Below are 22,298 nucleotides of genomic sequence, written 5' to 3' on the forward strand. Positions count from 1 at the left end.
TTACCAAACAAAAGCGCTGGCAGGTCGATAGACACACAAACAAACACAAACATACACACAAAATCTAGCTTTCGCAACCAATGGTTGCCTCGTCAGGAAAGAGGGAAGGAGAGGGAAAGACAAAAGGATTTGGGTTTTAAGGGAGAGGGTAAGGAGTCATTCCAATCCCGGGAAACATTCCACGTGGGAAAAATATATTTAAAAAGAAAGATGATGAGACTTACCAAACAAAAGCGCTGGCAGGTCGATAGACACACAAACAAACACAAACATACACACAAAATTCTAGCTTTCGCAACCAATGGTTGCCTCGTCAGGAAAGAGGGAAGGAGAGGGAAAGACAAAAGGATTTGGGTCTTAAGGGAGAGGGTAAGGAGTCATTCCAATCCCGGGAGCAGAAAGACTTACCTTAGGGAGGACAGGTATACACTCGCGCACACACACACACACACACATATCCATCCGCATATACACAGACACAAGCAGACATTTGTAAAGGCAAAGAGTTTGGGCAGAGATGTCAGTCGGGGCGGAAGTACAGAGGCAAAGATGATGTTGAAAGACAGGTGAGGTATGAGTGGCGGCAAATTGAAATTAGAAATTAGTGGAGATTGAGGCCTGGCGGATAGCGAGAAGAGAGGATATGCTGAAGGGCAAGTTCCCATCTCCGGAGTTCTGACAGGTTGGTGTTAGTGGGAAGTATCCAGATAATCCGGATGGTGTAACACTGTGCCAAGATGTGCTGGTCGTGCACCAAGGCATGTTTAGCCACAGGGTGATCCTCATTACCAACAAACACTGTCTGCCTGTGTCCATTCATGCGAATGGACAGTTTGTTGCTTGTCATTCCCACATAGAACGCTTCACAGTGTAGGCAGGTCAGTTGGTAAATCACGTGGGTGCTTTCACACGTGGCTCTGCCTTTGATCGTGTGCTCTGCCTTTCTGCTCCCGGGATTGGAATGACTCCTTACCCTCTCCCTTAAAACCCAAATCCTTTTGTCTTTCCCTCTCCTTCCCTCTTTCCTGACGAGGCAACCGTTGGTTGCGAAAGCTAGAATTTTGTGTGTATGTTTGTGTGTCTATCGACCTGCCAGCGCTTTTGTTTGTTAAGTCTCATCATCTTTCTTTTTAGATATATTTTTCCCACGTGGAATGTTTCCCTCTATTTTTATATATATATCAATGATGTCTGAGACCTGAAAGCATCTCTGGGCTCATATACTTTCATTTGATCTGACTTTGATATTTTTTCCTGGTAGCGTTCTTCAAATCCTGAAGATTTTTCATTCAGTCAGCCCAACCAATCTGGACACAAATCAGCTGTTTGATGGCTCTTCAAATGTACTGATGGATATATCTGAAGGAAGGAGTTGATCCCAGCTCTTGCTAGTACAGTGTCTTTAACAGCAACACAAGCTTTTGCTGCTGCATGCATAGCATCATTCAAGTCAGTTTATTTATACACTTACAGAGTAATTTTTTTCCTACTTTTTCCTGATCCAATACCTTATGCTGTAATGCCTTTTTGTAATAAGACTTGAAGCTCATAATGATACCCCGCTCCATAGATTGGAGGACTAAAGTAATGCTGGAAGACAAAACAACAACTTTAAACTTTCCATTTTCTCTGACAAGTAAAAGATTTGAAAGGATGAATCAGCAACAAAAGATTTCTAGAATTTCCAGTTGCAAGCTGATACTTTTTGACTTGAGGGATAAGTAGAGTTTTATAACATTCTACAAAAACGTTTACATTCATCTGTGAATTCTGTTGGACTTTTAGATTTCTAGCTGCATTTGTATTCCCTTAATGTACCACAGATTTTAGGACTTTCCAACAATTAGCAAGAATTGCATGTGTGTGCTCCAGCTACGTTTTCACATACCCCAGCTGTTGTGTGTGATTTAGTTGCCTTAAAACCAGGCACTGATATTTTCTTCTTGAAAACTATGGGACTTTCTTGGCATTTTCTTCCAATATAAGCAACTTTTCTCACTGTAGACTTTTTTGTAGCCTTACTTATTAATATGTTTTTAAAAGACACCGTGAAAAGTTTAGCAGCTTCGGTATTGGCTAACAGTTTTCCACTCTGACTGTCTAATTCCCTATTTTGTATGTCTCAATTTGAAACATACAAGCCAGCCAATAGTTACTTTAAAATCTGTGTAATACCCATGCTTCTTGTCCATTTAGAGGGCAGTTTCACAATTCAAAAGACCATTTATCACTTACCTTTGGCTATGTACTTCATGAACAATGTGTAAAATGCAGTGTCTAAATCCTGGTTTTCTGCCATTTTCATCATTTTCTGGTACAAGCTTCCATCATCATCGTCAAACACACTCACATATTTTGTAATGGCATCACTGATCTTTTACATGGCTGATACTGTGTTGCATTTGTAACTTCATACCCAGATTAAGCTTTATCAACTAGAGATTTCTTTCCAACTGTACTATTATTTTAAGTTTATCAAAACTACTAAGAACAATGGACACATTTAGTCGCAATTACAAATGGCATAACAACAGTATGATCTGTCTCAAGAAAACATTCAGTGGTCACACTGAACAGTGACAATAGACTGACAGGGAGGGAGAAACTGCTGAATTGGCCAGCCCAGTACCAGCAGAACTACTACATGGTGTGCACATGAGTTTTAATTTGCCAACTGGGAAGCAGTAGCATTAATTAGATAATCAGTGTTCATTCTACTGCACATACTGAAGAGAACACATATGAGAAAATGTGGAAACAATTTTTGTACAAAAACGTGCTGTCTTTTGCTTATAAATTTGCTGAACTAGTGGTATTACCTGACAAGTTCCATGACATGGAGAATGGCAAATAATTCGAGCAGACACATACTTCACTATCAACAAGTAGTTGTGGACAACAATGGAGCAACAAGCCTTGAAGCAGTCTTATAGAAACATCACAGTTGTTTGCCAGTAACTTGAAAGTTCCTGTTCTGCATTTTCTGGTGCAACGAGATCCCACAGATCCACACAGATAGCAACAGAATTCTCCTGATTCACAGTAATCCCATTATTTTTAGTATGGATAGTTGTGCATAAGCTGTTGCTTCAAAATAATCATAAATTTTGCACTTAAAGTACTACACAGGACTGATATATATTGGGTTTTGCTAATACACAGGGTGCAGAAAAACAACTGACAAAAATTGTAAAGTAGAAAGACAGCATCAAAAAGAGAAATTTGAGTACAGGAACAAGGTGCCACAGTTGCAGGTATTCAAGGCTACAGGAATGCAATTGGAATCTGACCTATGTAAGTCTTTACTCAAAATTATATGTAATCCACTGAAAATGTATACATAAACAAAACATTTGGACTAATCAATCATCACAATGAGAATAAGAAAAACTTAAAGCTTCACACACATATGTATTGTACTTAGCTGATGTGCCATACAGCACTTCTTTAGAAATGAAAACAATCACATATCCCGGTTTCATGTTTCAATAAGTCCTAAAAAGGTAAAAGTACATGAAAAATTAGTATGCTCTTGTACACAGACTTGCCACTACTAGTTAACATAAGCATATCATAACACATATCCCAACTGACCACCATTTTCACACTGCCATAATGCTGTAAATATAGAACTATGACCCCTTGTTCCTGTACTCAAATTTCTTCATTTGATGCTGTCTTCCTGCCCTACACTTTTGGTCAGCTTGTACTTTGCAACTTTTCATGTTAAATTGTTTGCAAATTTACTAAATATGTTCATAAGATGCTGTTGTCAAATAAAGAGATTCATAAAAGATCTCAAATGTGGGAGATTTTGTTAGATATTCTGAATCACAATGGAATCTGGTTTATATGGACCAGGTGCTCCTAAATCATGCAGATTATTGAAAATCCAGATAAGCCAGAAATTCACAAAAAATTAGAATGACACGGGTTAAATGCCATAAACATACACATTACTTTTATTCACAAAGTGGCTGCAGAACACACACATAAAAGACTGTTGTAATTGGCAAGCTTTCGGGCCCAGTGGCTCCTTCTTCAGGAGGAAGGGTTGAAGGCAAAGGAAGAAGGAAGAAGGATGAAGGAAAAGGACTGGAGAGGTCTAGGAAAAGGGGTAGATTTCAGGAAAGTCGCCCAGAAGTGTGGTTAGGGGAGGCTTACCACACTTACTGCACATACTGAAGCCTGATACATATGAGAAAATGTGGAAGCAATTTATGTACAAAAAAAGTGTTGTCTTTTGCTTATAAATTTGGTGAACTGTTGGTATTACCTGACAGGTTCTATGACATGGAGAATGGCAAATGATTTGAGCAGACAAATAGTTCACTATCAACAAGTAGTTGTGGACAACAATGGAGCAACAAGTCTTGAAGCAGTCTTATAGAAACATAACAGCTAATTATCAATAACTTGAAAGTTTCTGTGCTGCACTTTTTGGTGCAATGAGATCCCACAGATCCACACAGATAGCAACAGAATTCTCCTGATTCATGGTAATCCCATTCTTTTTAGTATAGATAGTTGTGTATAAACTGTTGCTTCAAAAATCATAAATTTTGCACTTAAAGTAATTCATAGGACTGTCATAATGGGTCATATACTGTCTGGCCCTCTCATCCCTTATGGCAAGTCTCCCTTCACCACGGTTCTGGGTGACTTTCCCAAAATGTACCCCTTTTCCAAGACCTCTCCAGTCCTTTTCCTTCACACTTCTTCCTTCACCTTCAACCCTTCTGCCTGAAGAAGGTGCCACTGGCTCTGAAAGTTTGCCAACTGCAACAGCCTTCTATGTGTATGTTCTGGCGCCACTTGGTGAGTAGATTTTTTATCTATCTAATTAAATAATTTTGTCAATAATTGATTGTTTTTGTTGTTACATTACATTTGTTATCAAACACAAATTTACATGATTTCTACATAAATGTTGACCAGATATTGAAACCAAAATGTAGTGAGCTTTATATACTTATAACAGGAGCATCAAAGAGCATTACTGTCAGCCCAATACATTTGTTCCATTACCTGCAATTGCTGGTAAAACTGATTCTCATAATTATTTTTTATATGAAGGAATAGTACTTCTCTTCAGTGAGATCAATTCTGCAAATTTCTCCAATAAATTATCATGGCCATCGTCCCTTAGATACATGCAAGTCATATCCATACATACTATAAAAGACATACGAACATATATTGCTCTATTTCTTACCATTTACTGCAGTATTTACATTGCCCACAAAATCATTCACTTCAATTTCTTCCCACTTTGGATTTTCACTCTCCAGCTTTTCACTGGTATAAAATGGTGATGACATTGTTGTCAAGTGTAAAGTGTAGTAGAAAGAAAATTTTTTGTTGTCAGATTTCTGCTTCTGGAGAATGTAATCTGGAGAACAGCACGTCCTGACTTGTTTCTGTTGGTGTGCCCAATCTATTTTCACATCATGACTATCTTCTCCATTAATACCAACATTGTAGGCAATAACTTGGATTAAATTTCGCAAACGTAACTGAAAAAAAAAGGTAATTTGGAACATAAGTTCACAATCTTTGTATAAAGCACATTAACTACAAAAATACATCTGATGGGCTCAGAAAGAAACGTTAGAATATCAATCAAAACTGAAAACCAAGTAACTTCAAAACATCACATATACCAGGTGTGTATAATTAAACTTTCTCTATTTTAACATGTCATAACACAGAAACTAATCACCATACGAGAACCAAACTTGGTAGCATTAATCTCAAGAACATGGGGAAGAGAAATAATACAGAATTAATTCAACTGAAACACTTTTAATGTGCCGCTACAATACATCATTCCCTTACATACTGGTATCATTACTGCTACAAAAGAGGCTCATTATGGTGACCATCAGTGTCCAGAAGAGCCTGAACATACAGGATTGCATTCTTCACAGCAGAACAAAGCATGTCCGTAGGTATGCTGACTACATCTCTTGATATGCTGCACTTCATATCAGCATATGTGTGAATGTTCCCCTGGAAAACACTGTCCTTCAGGCAGCCGCACAACCAGAAATACCACGGAGATCAGGTGATCATGCTGACCAAGCATTTGGAAATGATCGGCTGATAATTCGATCGTTTCCAAATGTGTCTCTGAGAAGCAGGTGAACTTCACAAGTAATAGGCGCACGAAATCTGTTGAGTTCAATGCGTCTCTCTCCTGTAGGGCGGGTATGACATGGTGGCAAAGCATATCACAGTAATGCTGGACAGCCAGACTGCACATCCTTGGTCCTTGAGCACCAACCTCTTTTACAAAAAAATGCCAATGATGAATGTAGCTGTGAATGCACACCATATGGTGACACATTCACCTCACAGGGGAACTTCATGCACAGTGACTGGAGGTGAAGATCCCCACACTCGGGAAATCTGTGTGTTCATCTCACCAGTCAGAGAAAAATGAGGTTTGTCTGTCCATAGGATGGTCCTGGGCCAGCCCCCATCAACTTAAATTCTAGCGGGAAAGTGGAGACCAAAGTCAACATAGCATCATGTGTCCTGTGGTGCAAGCTGCTGTACAATCTGGATCTTGCACGGATACTATTTGAGAATGGTTTGAAGCACCTTACGTACAGTGGACCACGGGATGCTGAACTGTCGTGACACAGCATGCCACTGCCTGATGATCGGGAATTGTGTGCAGTGTTGTCTGCCATAGCAATAGCAATTTCATCAACCACCTCAGGTGCAACCAGTCATCGGCCTCTTCCCAAAGCGATGCCCAGTTCTCAGATTGATTCAAATTTCTTCATCATGCTCCCAACAGCAGGTGGAGAAAACAGACCCTTCCTCAATCCTTTCAGCCAGTGATATTTCTGAAGTGCAGATGCAACACTACTGTTGTTTTGATAATAGAGCTTCACCAATAATGCCCTGCTCCTTTTTTCCAAGCTCATGTTGTCACATCAACAATTGCGCTGCGACTGGTCAAGTGTGTGAGACTATGAATCACGATGTCTGATCACAGCACCTGGTGGTCATAGTTGGAACTGGATGGTGGCACTGTGACACATGGAAATCATGCACCCAATACTCTGGACATTAATGCTACCAAGTTTGGTAATTGTACGGTAATTAGTTTCCATGTTATAACATGTTAAACAGAGAAAATTTAATTATAACTATCCGGTATACTGGATAAATGTCACTAATGAATATAATAAAATAAACTGTTCTTAAAAACTGTATAAATGATCTTTTGTCAATAATTTTAATTATCTTTTCTAAATGATATTAATTCTACTTCATAAGTAAAATTATCTTTGATGAACAATTTTCATTTCCTCTCACAAGTAAATTTCATTATGTAAAATACTTACACTTATAAAGTACATTTAAATACAATGCAGTTTTTACTTAATAATTCTCATTTATAAATTATTTTAATAAAAAAATGATTTTAGGAGTAAGGATAACTACTCAAATACCTGAGCATTTTTATAGGTACATAAACAAAATTGATAATGTTGTGGGAAAAACCATTCTCAGAGCTATAAAGTGAAGTGAACACACACACACACACACACACACACACACACACACACACACACACACAGTATTTGTCCAAAAGCTAATAATGTTCTATTTATGTGCCTGTCGATGGCTCAGTGCCTTAACTATGCAACGAATTGCTACCTTTGCTTGCTAAACAGTACATAGTCTATCAACAACCTCCCATTTCCATATTTTATCGAAAATTAAATTTATAAATCCCTTAAGTGTTACATTTCATTGCATAAAGCTTTTTAACTGATTACCTTATGCAAAAATCGACTGTCAAAATGGAGAAGTTTGCAAAATTCTGCAGAACAGTCAAGAATGGCAATCAGTGAGAGTAACGTCAGTGTTGTTTCTTTGTGAGATCTTGTAATACAGCCTATGTGAGGAAAGACACTGGTCCTTTCAGGAGATCCAGTGATTGTCACTGTCACTACACAACAAAGCAGAAAGAGTAGCTAATCTTGAAACACTGAGGGTATTCAGACGTAGTGCAAGAACAGTTAGCAGTTTTGTGAACTGCAGTCTGCAGTAGTCATGTTATGGCTAGATTAGACAAGCCTTTCAAATTGGTGAAAACATCCAGGTGATGCTGGGAGTTTGATAGCTCCAGTTACCTGTCTCTAACATGTTAAATGTTATATAACTGGGCAAACACATTCAGAATACCCAGGGAGTTCAGAAGCAGTATGGCAGAACAAGGCTTAAGGTGCAAGCTAAGCCTAGAAAGAAACATTTTAAGATGAACAAGAAAGTCTTATTGCTGTTAGTAGTCACAGGAGGGGAATATAGAACTGATATATAAATCTTTACGAATTAATTACCAGGTAACTAATATTTTTAAACATAGTACACAGTTCAGAAATGTCACCTACGATTTACACCCTGCGGAGGAGAATTTTGGAAAAGATGTGTCATAGCAGTAGGAGGTGCAGGGAACAGTTTGCACCACAACTTTAATTACACAACTGAGAACATCAAACAATGTGAGGACTGTGTCACTCTTTGAACAGTATGATAAACAATGTATGATCATGTCACTGCACAGTTTGGAAAAATTGCTCAGGAAAGGGGGATGACGTTTACATATGGGCGTGATAGTTTCATTGTTCCTCAATATGCGCTTTCTGTATGGTGTGGTTAGCACTTTAACACTTTTGGTGAGAACCTAATTGTACGGCAAATTGTCAGAAGCACTCAGTTTGACAAATGTATCTATCATATCCTAATAATTTCCTTTATGTTTCCTAAGCCTTTTAGGGTAAATTAATACAAAAGATAGAGCTTCACAATGGAGACTTTAAATAAGTACCTGCTGGTAAAATACAGACACCACAAGATAGCATACATTGGTGACATTAATATAGACATTCGACTAAAAACACCAACTGTCACACACTTTCAAAACATGCTAAGGTCTAACAACTTGTACTGTATGAATAACAAGCCAACCAGATTAGATGCCTGCCTAGATAACATAATCACCAATTTGACAAAAGACGAGTGTCAGTACGGAGTGATAAATCCAGTTTTATCTGACCATGACAGCCTATGGCTAATGGTCAACTGTGAAAACTATCCTACTCAGCAACCTGAACACATTAAGAGGATCAGACTATTATATCCTGACAACATTACGAAGTTAAGGCAAAAATTATCAGAAGTTGAGTGGGACAGAGTATATAATTGTAATAACAACGGTAATGCTTTTAACTTATTCATGAACATACTAACAAGCTTAGTTCAAAACTGTTGCCCACAAATAATCAAAAAGATGAAAACAGATGGTGCACCAAATAGAAAAAAGAAGCACAACTGGTTCACTCCTGAACTGCATGACCTGAGAAACACACTTATTGCCCTACATAAAATGGCTAAAACTGGTAACCTAGAATCGAAGCAGAGGTATAAAGAAGCCAGGAAGAATTATAGAACTGAAATACAGATGGCAAAGCAGAGAGCCAATGATGCTTTCATTGAAAACTCCAGCAACAAATGCAAAGCAGCCTGGCAGGTAATAAACAAAATAGCAGGGAAGCATAAAAACAGACAAGAAATTCCAATAGTGCCAGGAAAATTAAATGAATTTTTTGTTAACAGTACTAAGTTGGAAGCTACTGCTACCTCTGCACCAGATGATGCAACTTCTGAAAGTTTTACCCACAACATTCCTGACCTAAATAACTTATCCTTTAAATGGAAACAGGTGTCCTGCCAAACTGTATACAAAGTCGTCACAAACCTACATGGCTCATACAGTGAAGATCTCTATGGCATCTCCAACACCATCTTGAAACAAATAATTGACATTATTGTTGCCCCTCTTACCTTTCTGATCAATAGTACTTTTACAGCTGGAAAATTTCCTGAGGTCCTGAAGGCTACTATTGTTATCCCAATCTATAAAAAAGGAGAAAAAAACAAACCTGAAAGTTACCGTCCAATATCCCTCATACCTATATTATCCAAGATAATAGAATGCTGCATTAAAACACAACTTTGCAACTACTTTGCTGAACAAAATCTTTTTTCCTCCTCGCTCTTTGGTTTTAGGCCAGGATTGTCTACAATAAATGCAGTAGAAACTCTTGTGACAGACATACTTGATGGCTTTGAGAACAATTCTATCACTTGTGCTGTACTACTAGATCTGAGTAAAGCATTTGATACTTTATCCCACGAAGTACTAATAAATAAACTAGAGTGCTATGGTGTAAAAAATAACGAACTGGCATTAATCAGATCATACCTGACAAACAGAACTCAGGTAGTTATAGTAAATAGCCAGCAATCAAATGCCCTACCAGTTGTAAGAGGCGTGCCACAAGGCTCAGTGCTTGGACCTTTTCTCTTCCTGGTATACATGAATGACTTGCCTACTTTCATGCTTCACAAGTCAATAATATATGCTGACGACACAACCCTGATTACCTCAGATAACAAATTGGAGGAAGTGAAGAAACAAACAAAAGCAATGCTTGAAAAGTCTGCCATATGGCTCCACAGTAACAAGCTGATACTCAACAGTAGCAAGACAGAAACTATGTATTTCTTCTTGCACAATCTACAGGAAAAATTAAATGAGTCTGACTCTGTAAGACTTCTAGGAATCCACCTGGACCCGAAATTAACATGGAACACCCACACGGAACTGTTATGTACCAGACTTTCTAGAGTAGTCTTTTTGTTAAGGAAACTAAAAACATTAGTTAGCAGAAAACAACTTTTATCTTCTTATTATGCGTTCTTTGAATCTCACTTACAGTACGGAATAAAATTATGGGGCAACTCAACTGGTGCTCAGACAGTGTTCATGTGGCAGAAGAAAGCAATTAGAGCAATTACAGGTATTAAAAGCCAAGAATCATGTAGAAAGCACTTTAAGGAACTTAACATCTTAACATTACCTTCTCTGTATATAAAAGCGTGTCTTCTTTCCATAAAAAAACAAATACATACCTTAACGTCCAGAACAGATGTTCATTCACATGATACCAGATATAAAAACAATCTTAATGTAGACTTTACTAGGCTATCTAAGGTCCAAAGTAGCTTTCAGCAAACAGGATTAAAATTATATAACAAGTTACCACAATCACTGAAAGACCTACAAGGAGATGCCTTCAAGAAGCAGCTGCACAAATTGTTAGCTGATAAGTGTATCTATGATGTAAAGGAATTAGAATGTAGTAGAGAGTGAGAGTAACTATGATGTCAAGGAAGTGAAATGTAGTAGAGAGTAACTATGATGTTATGGAATTATAATGTAGAGAATAACTCTTTATCCTCATGTAATGTAATCTGAATGTACATAGTTTCCCAATTTTAGATTCACTATCAAATGTAATGTCAAAACTGTCTATTTCAACAAATGTTGGCTAATGACAAGTAATAAATAAATAAATAAATAAATAAATAAATAAATACAAATTTGTTCTGCAGGATGTATCTTAAGATTCATACTGCAACTAGAGATAGTTAATAAAAGTTCTGCAGATTTAACTGGAGAATCATTGTTTAACAGACACTGGCAGTTTCTTTTTAGACAAAGCAACCTGTAGCAATGTAGATGCAAAAACAACTGCCAATGGTTTTTCTGAGCATTATGGCCAAATGTTAATAACAAAATATACTGACCAGTTAAGTACAGATCGTGGAATAAAGGTACTTCTTGTAGAATCACAAAAAATGACTATCACAGTGTATAGAGAGAAATTATGTGAAGAACATTGGGGAGAAATTTTTAAAGCAGACACCACTGGTGGAAAATTGAACACTTTTTCAAATACATGTCTACAACACTATGAGTCTTGTTTTCCCCTAAAACAAACAACATTAACTTCAAACAAAACCAAAGATAAGGATATAGGTACAGAAAAGGACAAGTGTCTTATGCTGTGAAGAGAGAGCTTTGCCTAATTCAGAGTGCAAGCTGTAGTAAAGAGTTTAAATTCCATTACCACCAATATTGCAAATTCTTCAGTCTGTCATTAAGCAATGGAAACATGCACTATGCTCAAAAATAAAACACTGCTAGAATAAAGTATAGCCCATTTGGAACATTAACAAACAAGAAACACACAATAATGGTGACCAAAAGGAAATTGCATTCCTAGTGTCAAAAATACTACCCCTACGGAGATTAAAAGAAACCCATCAGATCATTAAAAAGTATATAGCAGAATATTAAAATTTTGTGCAGACTTGATAAGATTACCCTTAAGATGCCTTTGTAATCAATCAATGACTTAGGTCACATTTCTTGACAGATTTAAATATGCTGTAGTAACACCGATCTATAAACTGGAGGTATGGAGACCATCTAACTACACACATATTTCTCTCCGCTCTTTCCATAAACGTTTGAGAAAGTGGCCAATTATAGATTATCAATTCATTTAACTGAGCTGAACTAGATAAGGGCCCCTAAGTTTCGGTTTAGATTCTTCGCAAAGGTGCAAATACCTCAAGGTGCAACGTACCTCACAAATTAAGTCCTAGCAAAGCTTAACAATAAAAATTATCCAGATGGTATATTTATGAACCTGTCAGAGCCTTCTGAATGTGTGGATAACAGAATTCTCCATGCTAAACTAGAGTGTTGTGGCATTAATGGCATTTACATTCCATTGACAACAGAGTGCTTCATTGACAAATGGTGTCACAGACTTAAAACTAATCTCAGAATAGGGGAGCATAACTTATGGGGTACCCCAAGTATTGATACTGAGCCCACTTCTTCTTAATCTACATAAATTATCTTCCAATGATTTTAAAGGTAATTAAAAATTGTTCTGTTTGATAATGACAGGCACAGTAAGCAAGAGTCCAAACTCTATGATTGCTGAACAAACTTATAGGTGGTTCACAGCTGACAGCTTAATTCTTGATCTCACAACTCACAATACACAAGCCAAATTGACCTGTTAGCACCAGAAGTACACATTAATTGTTAGACATTAAATGGAACATCCTGTGTAAAATTCCTTGGTGTAAAGCTCGACAAGTTAAAATTGAGGTAAAACATACCAAAACTAATCAAGCAGTACAGATCAGTATCTATTGCCCATATAAGCATATCTCATTGTGCTGACCTGACAGCAGGAGTGTTTACTTATTCTGCATGGTTGGTTGGTTGGTTAGTTTAAAGACTGAAGGAACCAAACTACGTGGTCATCAGTCCCTTCTACCTAGAACAGGCAAGTCAACAAAACTATACACCAAAGAAGGGCCTAGTGTGCGAAAGCCAAGGAAAGAAAACCACAAGATCTCCCACAGGTCAACAAAGCCTACAGACAGGAACCTGGAAGAAGAAAAGGGGTAAAGGAAGAAAGAGGGGTGAGTTGGCCCATCCTGGGTGCAGCTGGAGGCCCTCACAGGTAGAAAGTGTGACTGGGGGGACATACCCACAGCCACTTAACACAGGCATCCCACCCAATAATACATAAAAAAGACTAGCAACATGGACAGAGCGGGAGAAAAACAGGAAAAGCACCACATCAAACAGAATACACGATAAGTGGGAAGAAGAGAAAAAGAACGGGAAGGACAAATGCTGCTGCAGGCCACCAAGCCCACACAGCCATTGCCCTGTTGCAGCAGAGAAGCCAACAGGGCATCCTGACAATTCCTCAATGGAACAACAAGGCTGAGGCACTGTAAGAGTGATAAAAGCTCTTTCATGAATAAACTGTAAAACCACGTCAGCCACTGAGGCATCATCCACTAACATGCCCTGTTGCAGCAGAGAAGCCAACAGGGCATCCTGACAATTCCTCAATGGAACAACAAGGCTGAGGCACTGTAAGAGTGATAAAAGCTCTTTCATGAATAAACTGTAAAACCACGTCAGCCACTGAGGCATCATCCACTAACACCATGGGTAGAGACTGAGGAATATTAAAGAGTGCAGCACAGGGTAGATTTCGGACAGTCCAGCAAAATGTGGACCATCACCAAACGTACACCACAACTGTGGTGTGGATCCTCGTGATGGAGGAGATAACCACGAGTCAGCCAAGTATGGCTGATGCAGCCGGAAAAGGACAATGGAGACCTTGCGAGAGGCCCACACAGAGGACCTCCACATATTCGTAGTCTCATTTATCACCCATAGTTAGTTTGGTGAAGTCAGAGTGTCATTCCATATTCCAGATCCTTAGAACTTAACAGCATAATAATGATCAAAGAACCAGTTCAGGAATAACAATATCAAGAGGCGGCTTGCTGATAGCCTATTTGACTATCAGGAAGTTCATTCCCCAGGATCCCAATCTGACCCAGAGTCCGGTGTCCACAGTGTTCGAGGGCAAAAAAGGGAATCCTGGATAGTCAGGACCAAGGGATGATGAGGGTAAAACTGGTTAAGAGCTTGTAAACCAGTCAAAGAACTGCTACAGATAAGAAGGACTCACCAGTGTAGGAAAGGATATGCTCAAGAGCATGAGAATGGCTACCAGGTGAAAACACTGTAGCCATTTGGCAAGGAATGGAATTCATTACATCCTGTTGAATGGAAGCAAAGCCAGTGCGACTGGCAACCATCAAGCCATCGGTATAGACTACTTCTGAACCTCGAAACATGCTGAGAATGGAGAAGAATTGGCAGCAGAGAGCCTCAGGTGGAGTCAAGTCTTTTGGACCTAGTGATAGGTCATGGCAGAGTTGTGGATAGGGAATGCACCACTGAGGAATACATGAAAAGGCCCAGAGAAGAGGTAGTAAAGGGGAAAGCTGTAATTCTGAAAAAATGGGCCAGATGTGGATGGTGATTGAAACCCCGGACCTGGGCTGCTGTTGTAGGAGGGGGATCTCTATATCTGGAAAGAGGAGTTTGTAGGTCAGGTGCTCTGGGGAGCTGCAGATGCATAACACTTACGCAATAAACTGCAGTTGATGCAGAACCCAAAACAGTGGAACCCCTGCCTTGGCTGGGAGGCTGATCAAGGAATAGTCCCCTAGGCGCCACCTGCCAGTCACACCCCACAATGGTGCATCGGGTCAAGCATGCCATGCCATATGCGAGACTACTGTGATCCAGATGGAACTGGACCAATGCTTTGTGGAGTTTTAGTTGACCAGAGTGGCCCACATCTCAGTTGGTACTGCTGAAGCATCAAAGAGCATTGAGGTGCGACCAACATATGCCACAGTTGACAAAGATGGGGAGGCCATGTCAATGGGGCATCAAAGACCAGTCCCAAAAAGTGATGGGAGCCCACCAAATTGAGGGAATGGTCATTAAGGTATAGATCCAAATGGGGGTGGACTGTACAGAAATGACAGAAATGCATAGTGCAGGTCTTGGCAGCCAGATTTGGAAGGCATGAGTGAGAACCTAGCACTGCAGTCAGTGTATTGCTCCCTCTGGTCCGCATTCAGCTACGTTCATCATGGACGATCAAAAATCACAGCCGCCACCAGACCATTGATAGCCACTACAAGGAGAGGGACAAGCAAAACAAAACCCTGTGTAGCCTTTTTCTCCTACAGGTGGAAGGTGCTATGGGAGGTGCCAACCTGTACCTGAAAAGCGTTACATGAAAGTTCTGGATAAAAACTGGAAATGGGCTACAGAGGCCCCACTCATATAAGGTACCAAGGATGTGGTGGCACAATGTGGTATCATAAACTTTATACAGATTGAAGAAGATTGCAACAAGGTGTTGATGCGGGCAAAAGCCATTCAAACAGCAGAATACAGGTGGACTAAATTATCTGCAGCAGAACGGCCTTGTCGAAAACCACCCTGCATCAAAGCCAAAAGATCCCAAGATTCAAAGATCCAATACAGCCTCTGACTCACCATAAGTTCAAATAACTTGTAGAGGTTATGGGTTAAACTGATCGGATACTAGCTGTCCATCTGAAGGGGTGGTTTGCCCAATTTGAAAACTGGAATAATGACACTTTCCTGTCACTGGGAAGGGAATTCCCCCTCACTTCAGAGATAGTTACAAAGGGCATGTACATAACATTGGCTGGCCACCAGTAAGTGTTGAAGCATTGGTTGTGCACCTGATCCTGTCCACAAACCATGTCAGGGCTGAGAGCAAGGTTGCTGTGAATTCCCATTCACTAAACAGGGCACAAGGAGGCTACAGGCAAAGGGGAATGAAAGATAAAGGGAGTGGTTCCACACAGTGTTTGATAAGCTGGAACTCTGAGGCCTGGATGAAATGCCGAGCAAAATGCTCAGTGATAGAGTCCGAGCTGGTAAGGACAACACCATCCAGGGAAATTCCTGGGACACCTTCAGGAGTGCAGCGACCAAAAATATGCCTGATCTATGCTGACACATGTGAAGATGGAGTGGGCAGCCCTATAGTGGCAACATATCGTCCCCAACAAATCTGTTTCTAATGTTTAAGAAGATAAAGGGCTGTGGCACAAAGCTGTTCAATGACCAGGAGGTGGTTGGGAGATGGATGCTGTTTGTAGCATTGGAGGACACAGCTGTGGTCTTTAATATCTGCAGAAATTTCAAGGCCCCACCAAGGGGCAGTCTTCCGCCAAGGAGACCCCGACAAAGACTGAATCACTGAAACAGCTAGTGAAAGGATGGCATTGGTCAAACTCTGCACAGACTCATCAGTGCTGTCATGTGATGAAACAGTTGGGATGGCAGCCAAGGAAAAGGCATCCCAATCCACATTACTACAAGCCTACATGGAAGCGTGCCCAGGTGAGTGACACTGAAGATAAGATAAGACAACCACAAAATGACAGCTGTTGCACAAATAGTTGTGAATGCCCCATAGAATGGAGGGGAGGAATCCAGGGCTGTAGATCAATGGCTGAGAAAGAGCCATGTACTGCATGAAAGTGTATGGGAGCCCCAGTGTTGAGGAGGCAGAAATCAAGCCCTGCCAGCAGGTCTTCAACAATCCTGCTGTGGTGAGTGGTCACAGTACCACCTCACAGAGGGTTATGGGCCTCAAAATCCCCAAGGGGAAGGAACGGAGGAAGGAGCTGTGTAAGGGGGTCAAAAAGAGCAGGAAGCATAGGAGGCCAGTCGGGTGAAGATAAAGATTGCAAATCATTACCACAGAGTCTAAATGGTTCCGATGGCCACTGCTTCTAGTGTGGTTTGAAGAGGCCGCCAGGGACTAAATGTCCAAGCAGACCAAGTTATAGGCACTACCAGAGGCTCCCAAAAGGTTGACCTCGTTCCGACAGATGGTTTGGAAACCATGAAGAGTCGGTAAATGACTATCCACGAAACGAGATTCTTGCAATGCAACACGAGCTACTGAGTAGAGACAAAGAAGAGACTGCAATTCTGGAAGATGACAGTAGTAACCATTACAGTTCCATTGGAGGAGAGTAGTACAAGAATCAATCATTGTGTCGAGTCAGTGTCCATCATCATTAATGACGGAGGGCAAGAGGAGGTGTGGTCAGGAAGAGGGCAAGTCGAGGGAAGGAAATGGTAACTGCTACAGAGGAGGAAAGAGAAGGGGACAGAATGGAGGTATGAAGGAAGGAAGAGAAGGAAGGGACACAACAGAAGAAAAGTTAAATTTTAAAGATACCAGGCGGAGACAGTCAAATTTCTGTCAGGCCTCAGAGTAACAGACGTTCAAGAGTTTTGTTCCTGAATCTTCCTTTCCCTTTTATAGATCAGGCAGTCTGGTGAGCAATAAGAATGTGGTCTGGAACAGTTCATACACTTGGACAGTGGAGTGCAAGGACTCCCAACATGGAGAGGGCAGTTGCAGTCACCACAAATAGGACTTGCCTCACATTGTGAAGATGTGTGACCAAATGGAGACACCAGAAACAGTGCTTGGGAGATGGGGCACAGGGCTTCACATTGCAATGGCAAACCATAACTTTCACTTTTCCAGAAGGGTACCCCCTCAAAATCTAGGATGAAAGTGCTGGTATCAATGCGATTATTCTTGTGACCTCTCCAGACTCACTCAATGAAATGTATACTGGCATCATGCCAGACAAGTCCCAAGTTCCTCATCAGATTGGAGGAGCAGGTCTCAGTGGAAAATAATGCTCTGGGTCATATTTAAGGATTAGTGAGGAATAACACTCACTGGGATGTCTCCTAAGTGCTCACACACACAAAGGGATGCCGACTGACTGGCAGAAGAGGTTTTAATCATTACAGAATCTGATCACACCTCACTAAGGGAGTCAACTTCACCAAATTTATCTTTGATGTGTTCTACAAAAAATAACGATCTGGTAGCAGCAAAAGTTTCCCTGTATGTCCTGGAACAAACCAAGTAACAGGGAAAGGGTTTCGCCCCAAGCCAGCAAGCCAGGCCCTATTCCTGGGGAGTGGTCGGGCAGGGGAAGGCCGAAAGAGCAAAAGCAGGAGCACAAAGAGTAGTGTTCCTATCGGAAGAGACGGCCGTAGAAGAGCCACTAGGAACACAGAACTTAGCACATTTCATGTGCAGAGTGTCCACCCATTCCAATAAGGTGCTCACTCCATGGGTATGATGCAGCTGTTGCAATAGCTGCCTGGTGTGGTGGGAGTTCCAATGCCACAAAAAGATGAGCAAACTACTACTAGGTACACACAAGGCGGTGACAGCACAGGTACTAGAAATGTGATCCCTGTGCTGTCAGCAGCCTCAGCCAGATGGTTACATAACAGCCCAACCACACGGACTGGCTACCATGCTGGTGACATAGCAGGAGGGGTGCTAGACTGTGGAAGAAAGGTGTTGGGGGAAGAGGAACCCATGTAGGAGGCACTAGGGAGGGAGTTCTCCCCCAAATGGCTTACACTAAGGAAACAACCTAGAAAGGGATGTCAAACACCAAGGGGGATCAGAAGAAGCTGAAAAAAGGGAGAGTGAAAGCATGAGACAAGATCATAAAGTAATAGCAGAACTATGGGAACAGCTGGGTCATCATAAAGGGAAACATCTATGAAGAAGGAAGAGCAAGGAGCCAGGACAGGAGGCAGAGGAGTTAGTATGGAAAGGAGTGGATATGGCAAAGGGAGTGCAGCCTGGGAGAAACGAGAGGTTGCAATACCTCAGGGCCCCATGTGTACCACACACATACCCACAAAAGAGCTGTGGACTCCTTGGGGGCTTGTGGAAAAGGAGATAAGTAAAAAGACTAAGGATGTGTTGGTGGAATAGAGGGCTGTGTAGTGCTGGAATGGGAACAGGGAAGGAGCTAGATGAGTAAGGACAATGACTAATGATGGTTGAGGTCAGGAGGGTTATGGAAATGTAGGATATATTGCAGGGAGAGTTCCCACCTGCGCAATTCTGAAAAGCTGGTGTTGGTCAGAATGATACAGGTGGCACAGGCTCTGAAATTGTGACTGAAATGAAGAACTTTGTGTTGGGAGATGTGCTCAGCAATGGGGTTGTCCAGCTGTTTCTTGGCCACAGTTTACCAGTGGCCACTCAAGCACACAGACAGCTTGTTGGTTGTCATGCCCACATACAATGAAGTATGTCCAGTCACTAAAATCACCTATTCCGTCAAAGGCGGGGCACCTGCAAAACTAGTCATATGATCTACAAGCTAGATTAGGAATGTACTAACATTTATGATAACATTGCCAGCCATGTACTGTGAGCCACTGGCTGCCATAGGAAACCACCACCAACATCATTCACACAGCAACATTATTCAACTGTTCAGTAGTTACAATCTCCACAAAATGCATTTAGGCAAGTGTACATCCACATCCCTGTCTATATCTTTACTCCACAAGCCACTGTACAGCTAGCAGAAGATTGTACATGTTGTATCAGCATAATTCCCCTCCCCAAAAAAAGGATGGGGAGCATGAAGTAATATGTTGGCACCATGAGTGTACTTAATTTATGGAACTTTTCTATAATGGTCACATCAGAAACAAGTTAGAAGAAGTAATTCGTTTTTTCATTTATACAAGGCGCAAGAAGTTCAAAATACTGCTCTTTTGCTTGCACATTCAATAGTTACATTTACGCCCTTCATTAAAACCACTATTTCCTCACTGTGGTCTACATTTTAAACTTTTTTAAAATGTTTCACAGAAAAACAAGAACATGCTTGCCCAAAATCCCCATTTCTGCAGTGGTCCCTATACTTTGTTAGTTAAAATACATGTGCTTGCATGACATTACAGTCACCATACTGGCCAATAACATAAATGTTCAAAGTACATTGGTTGTATTATATTCTTCAATACATCCCCAGGTACATTTACACAAATTCTGGTATGGTTGGTGGCACTGCTCCAGTATCTTAACTACTGTGCCAGTTGTTCAGCTGCTGATAGGAAGTTGGAGGTCTATTTCCAATTGTGGTGTTGGAAAAACATGAAAGTACTTTCCGAAGATTATTTTAATAACTGTCTGAACCTGAGTTGAGATGGCAAGAACAGAGAATGGCACAGTGTTAATTTGGAAGGGAGTGATGTGGTTGAGGCACTGGATTTTTATTCCATGGGTGCATTTTCTTAACTCCATCTAGTCATTTGATTTACATTGACCACATTATGACCACCTACCTAATAGGTGGTAGGTATAGCCACCTTTGGCATGGACACAGCAGCAACACATAGTGCCATAGAAGCAACGAGGCCTTGTTAGGTCACTGGGAGAAGTTTGCTCCACATCAGCGTACACAAGTCACCTAATTCCTGTAAATTCCAGTGGGGGGACGATGAGCTCTGACACCAAGTTCAATCACATCATAGATGTGTTCAGCCAGTTTCAGATCTGGTGAGTTGAGGGACCAGGAAATCTATTGGAACTCGCCGCTGTGTTCCTTGAACCCCTCCATCACACTCCTGGTCTTGTGACATAGCGCATTATCTTGTTGAAAAATCCAACTGCCATCGAGAAACATGATCATCATGAAGGGATGTACGTGTTCTGCAATCAGTGTGTGATACTCCTTGGCCATCATGGTGCCTTGCACAAGCTCCACTGGACCCACAGATGCCCACATGAATGTCCCCCATAGCATAATGGAGCCACTGCCAGCTTGTCTCTGTCCAGCAGTATTTGTATCAAGGAGCTCTTACCCTGGAAGAAGACGGATTTGCGCATTCCCATCAGCATGACAAAGAAGCTATCAGGATTCATCAGACCATGCAATGCTCTGCCAATGCGCCAACATCCAGTGCCAACGGCCATATGCCCATTTCAGTTGTATTTGTCAATGTTGTGATGTTTACATCATACATGGGTCATTGGCTGTGGAGGCCAATCTTTAGAAGTGTTTGCTCCACTGTGTGTTCAGACACACTTGCTCTCTGCCTAACATAAGGTCTGATGTTAGTTCACCACAGTTTGCCAATGGTCCTGTTTTACCAGTCTGCCCAGCCAATGACATCTGACATCTGTAAATGGGGGTGGCTGCCCAGCCCCATGCCGTCTGAACGTGGACAGGTTTATATCAACAGTGGGTTGGTGGTCATAATGTTCTGACTGATTTCCTATAGATGACTTGCATCACTTCAACTGAAAGTCAGGTTGACTATTTCAACATGCTATGGCTGATTTGTTCTACATTTCCTGTACCTAAGTTATCACTCAGTTTCAAATGAACTCAATGTCACCAAGATATTAAGCCTCTATCATAAGGATCACTCTACTTCTGCACATTCTCTCTAAGATACATTTCTCATTCCTTATTTGAAACTTTGACAGATTCAAACTGTATGCTGGACCACAATAATCACAACCAGCACTAACAACGTCAGTTCATCCAGTACCTTTCTCATACTTTCCAAAGCTTCCAGTACCTTTCTCATACTTTCCAAATCTTCCAGTACCTCTCTCATACTTTGCAAACTTCACGTAAGTTCTCTGGATTGAAAGATGGACGATTTTGAAGCCAAATATGTCAATGTTCAATACCACTCCAAAGTTCAATAGTTAAGCTGTGGATAACCTCTGAAGAGGTTCCTTACTTTGTGAGAAGAGATTGCAACATTCCTAGAGATGAGCAGAAAAGAGAATATGTACCTCTGTGATCCTCGTTGGACTGGTTAATTTGCCCAGAAGCAGCAGTGTTCTTAGAGTGTACAGTTGTGACAAAGAATTGTTTATGACTAATTCTCTGAGAGATGACTGCACTGGAATTTTAATGCATCTTTAGCTGCCATTTCTTAAACAATGTTCTGAAGGTATAATTTACTCTTTCAATTCAACTCTCAATGCCATATTTACATGTAAAAATTTTAGTGCAGCTTAACTATCTTTCACACTCAAAAAAATAGTAAAAAAAAAACCTCTATCATGTGATGTTTCATAATGAATGACACATACTAACAA

At 40.7% G+C, this 22,298-nt stretch overlaps 1 protein-coding gene across 1 annotated transcript in view; it reads right to left on the bottom strand.

The window, feature by feature from the left end:
- LOC126162894 (UV radiation resistance-associated gene protein) overlaps nt 1-22,298 on the bottom strand; it is a 93,986-nt gene that overhangs the window by 64,881 nt on the left and 6,807 nt on the right. Inside the window, exon 3 of the mRNA XM_049919700.1 lies at nt 5,216-5,516. Within this exon, the coding sequence (XP_049775657.1) occupies nt 5,216-5,516 (301 nt within the window). The remainder of the gene's footprint in view (nt 1-5,215; nt 5,517-22,298) is intronic.

Source organism: Schistocerca cancellata, chromosome 2 (assembly GCF_023864275.1).
Source record: "Schistocerca cancellata isolate TAMUIC-IGC-003103 chromosome 2, iqSchCanc2.1, whole genome shotgun sequence".
Classification (NCBI taxonomy): domain Eukaryota; kingdom Metazoa; phylum Arthropoda; class Insecta; order Orthoptera; family Acrididae; genus Schistocerca; species Schistocerca cancellata.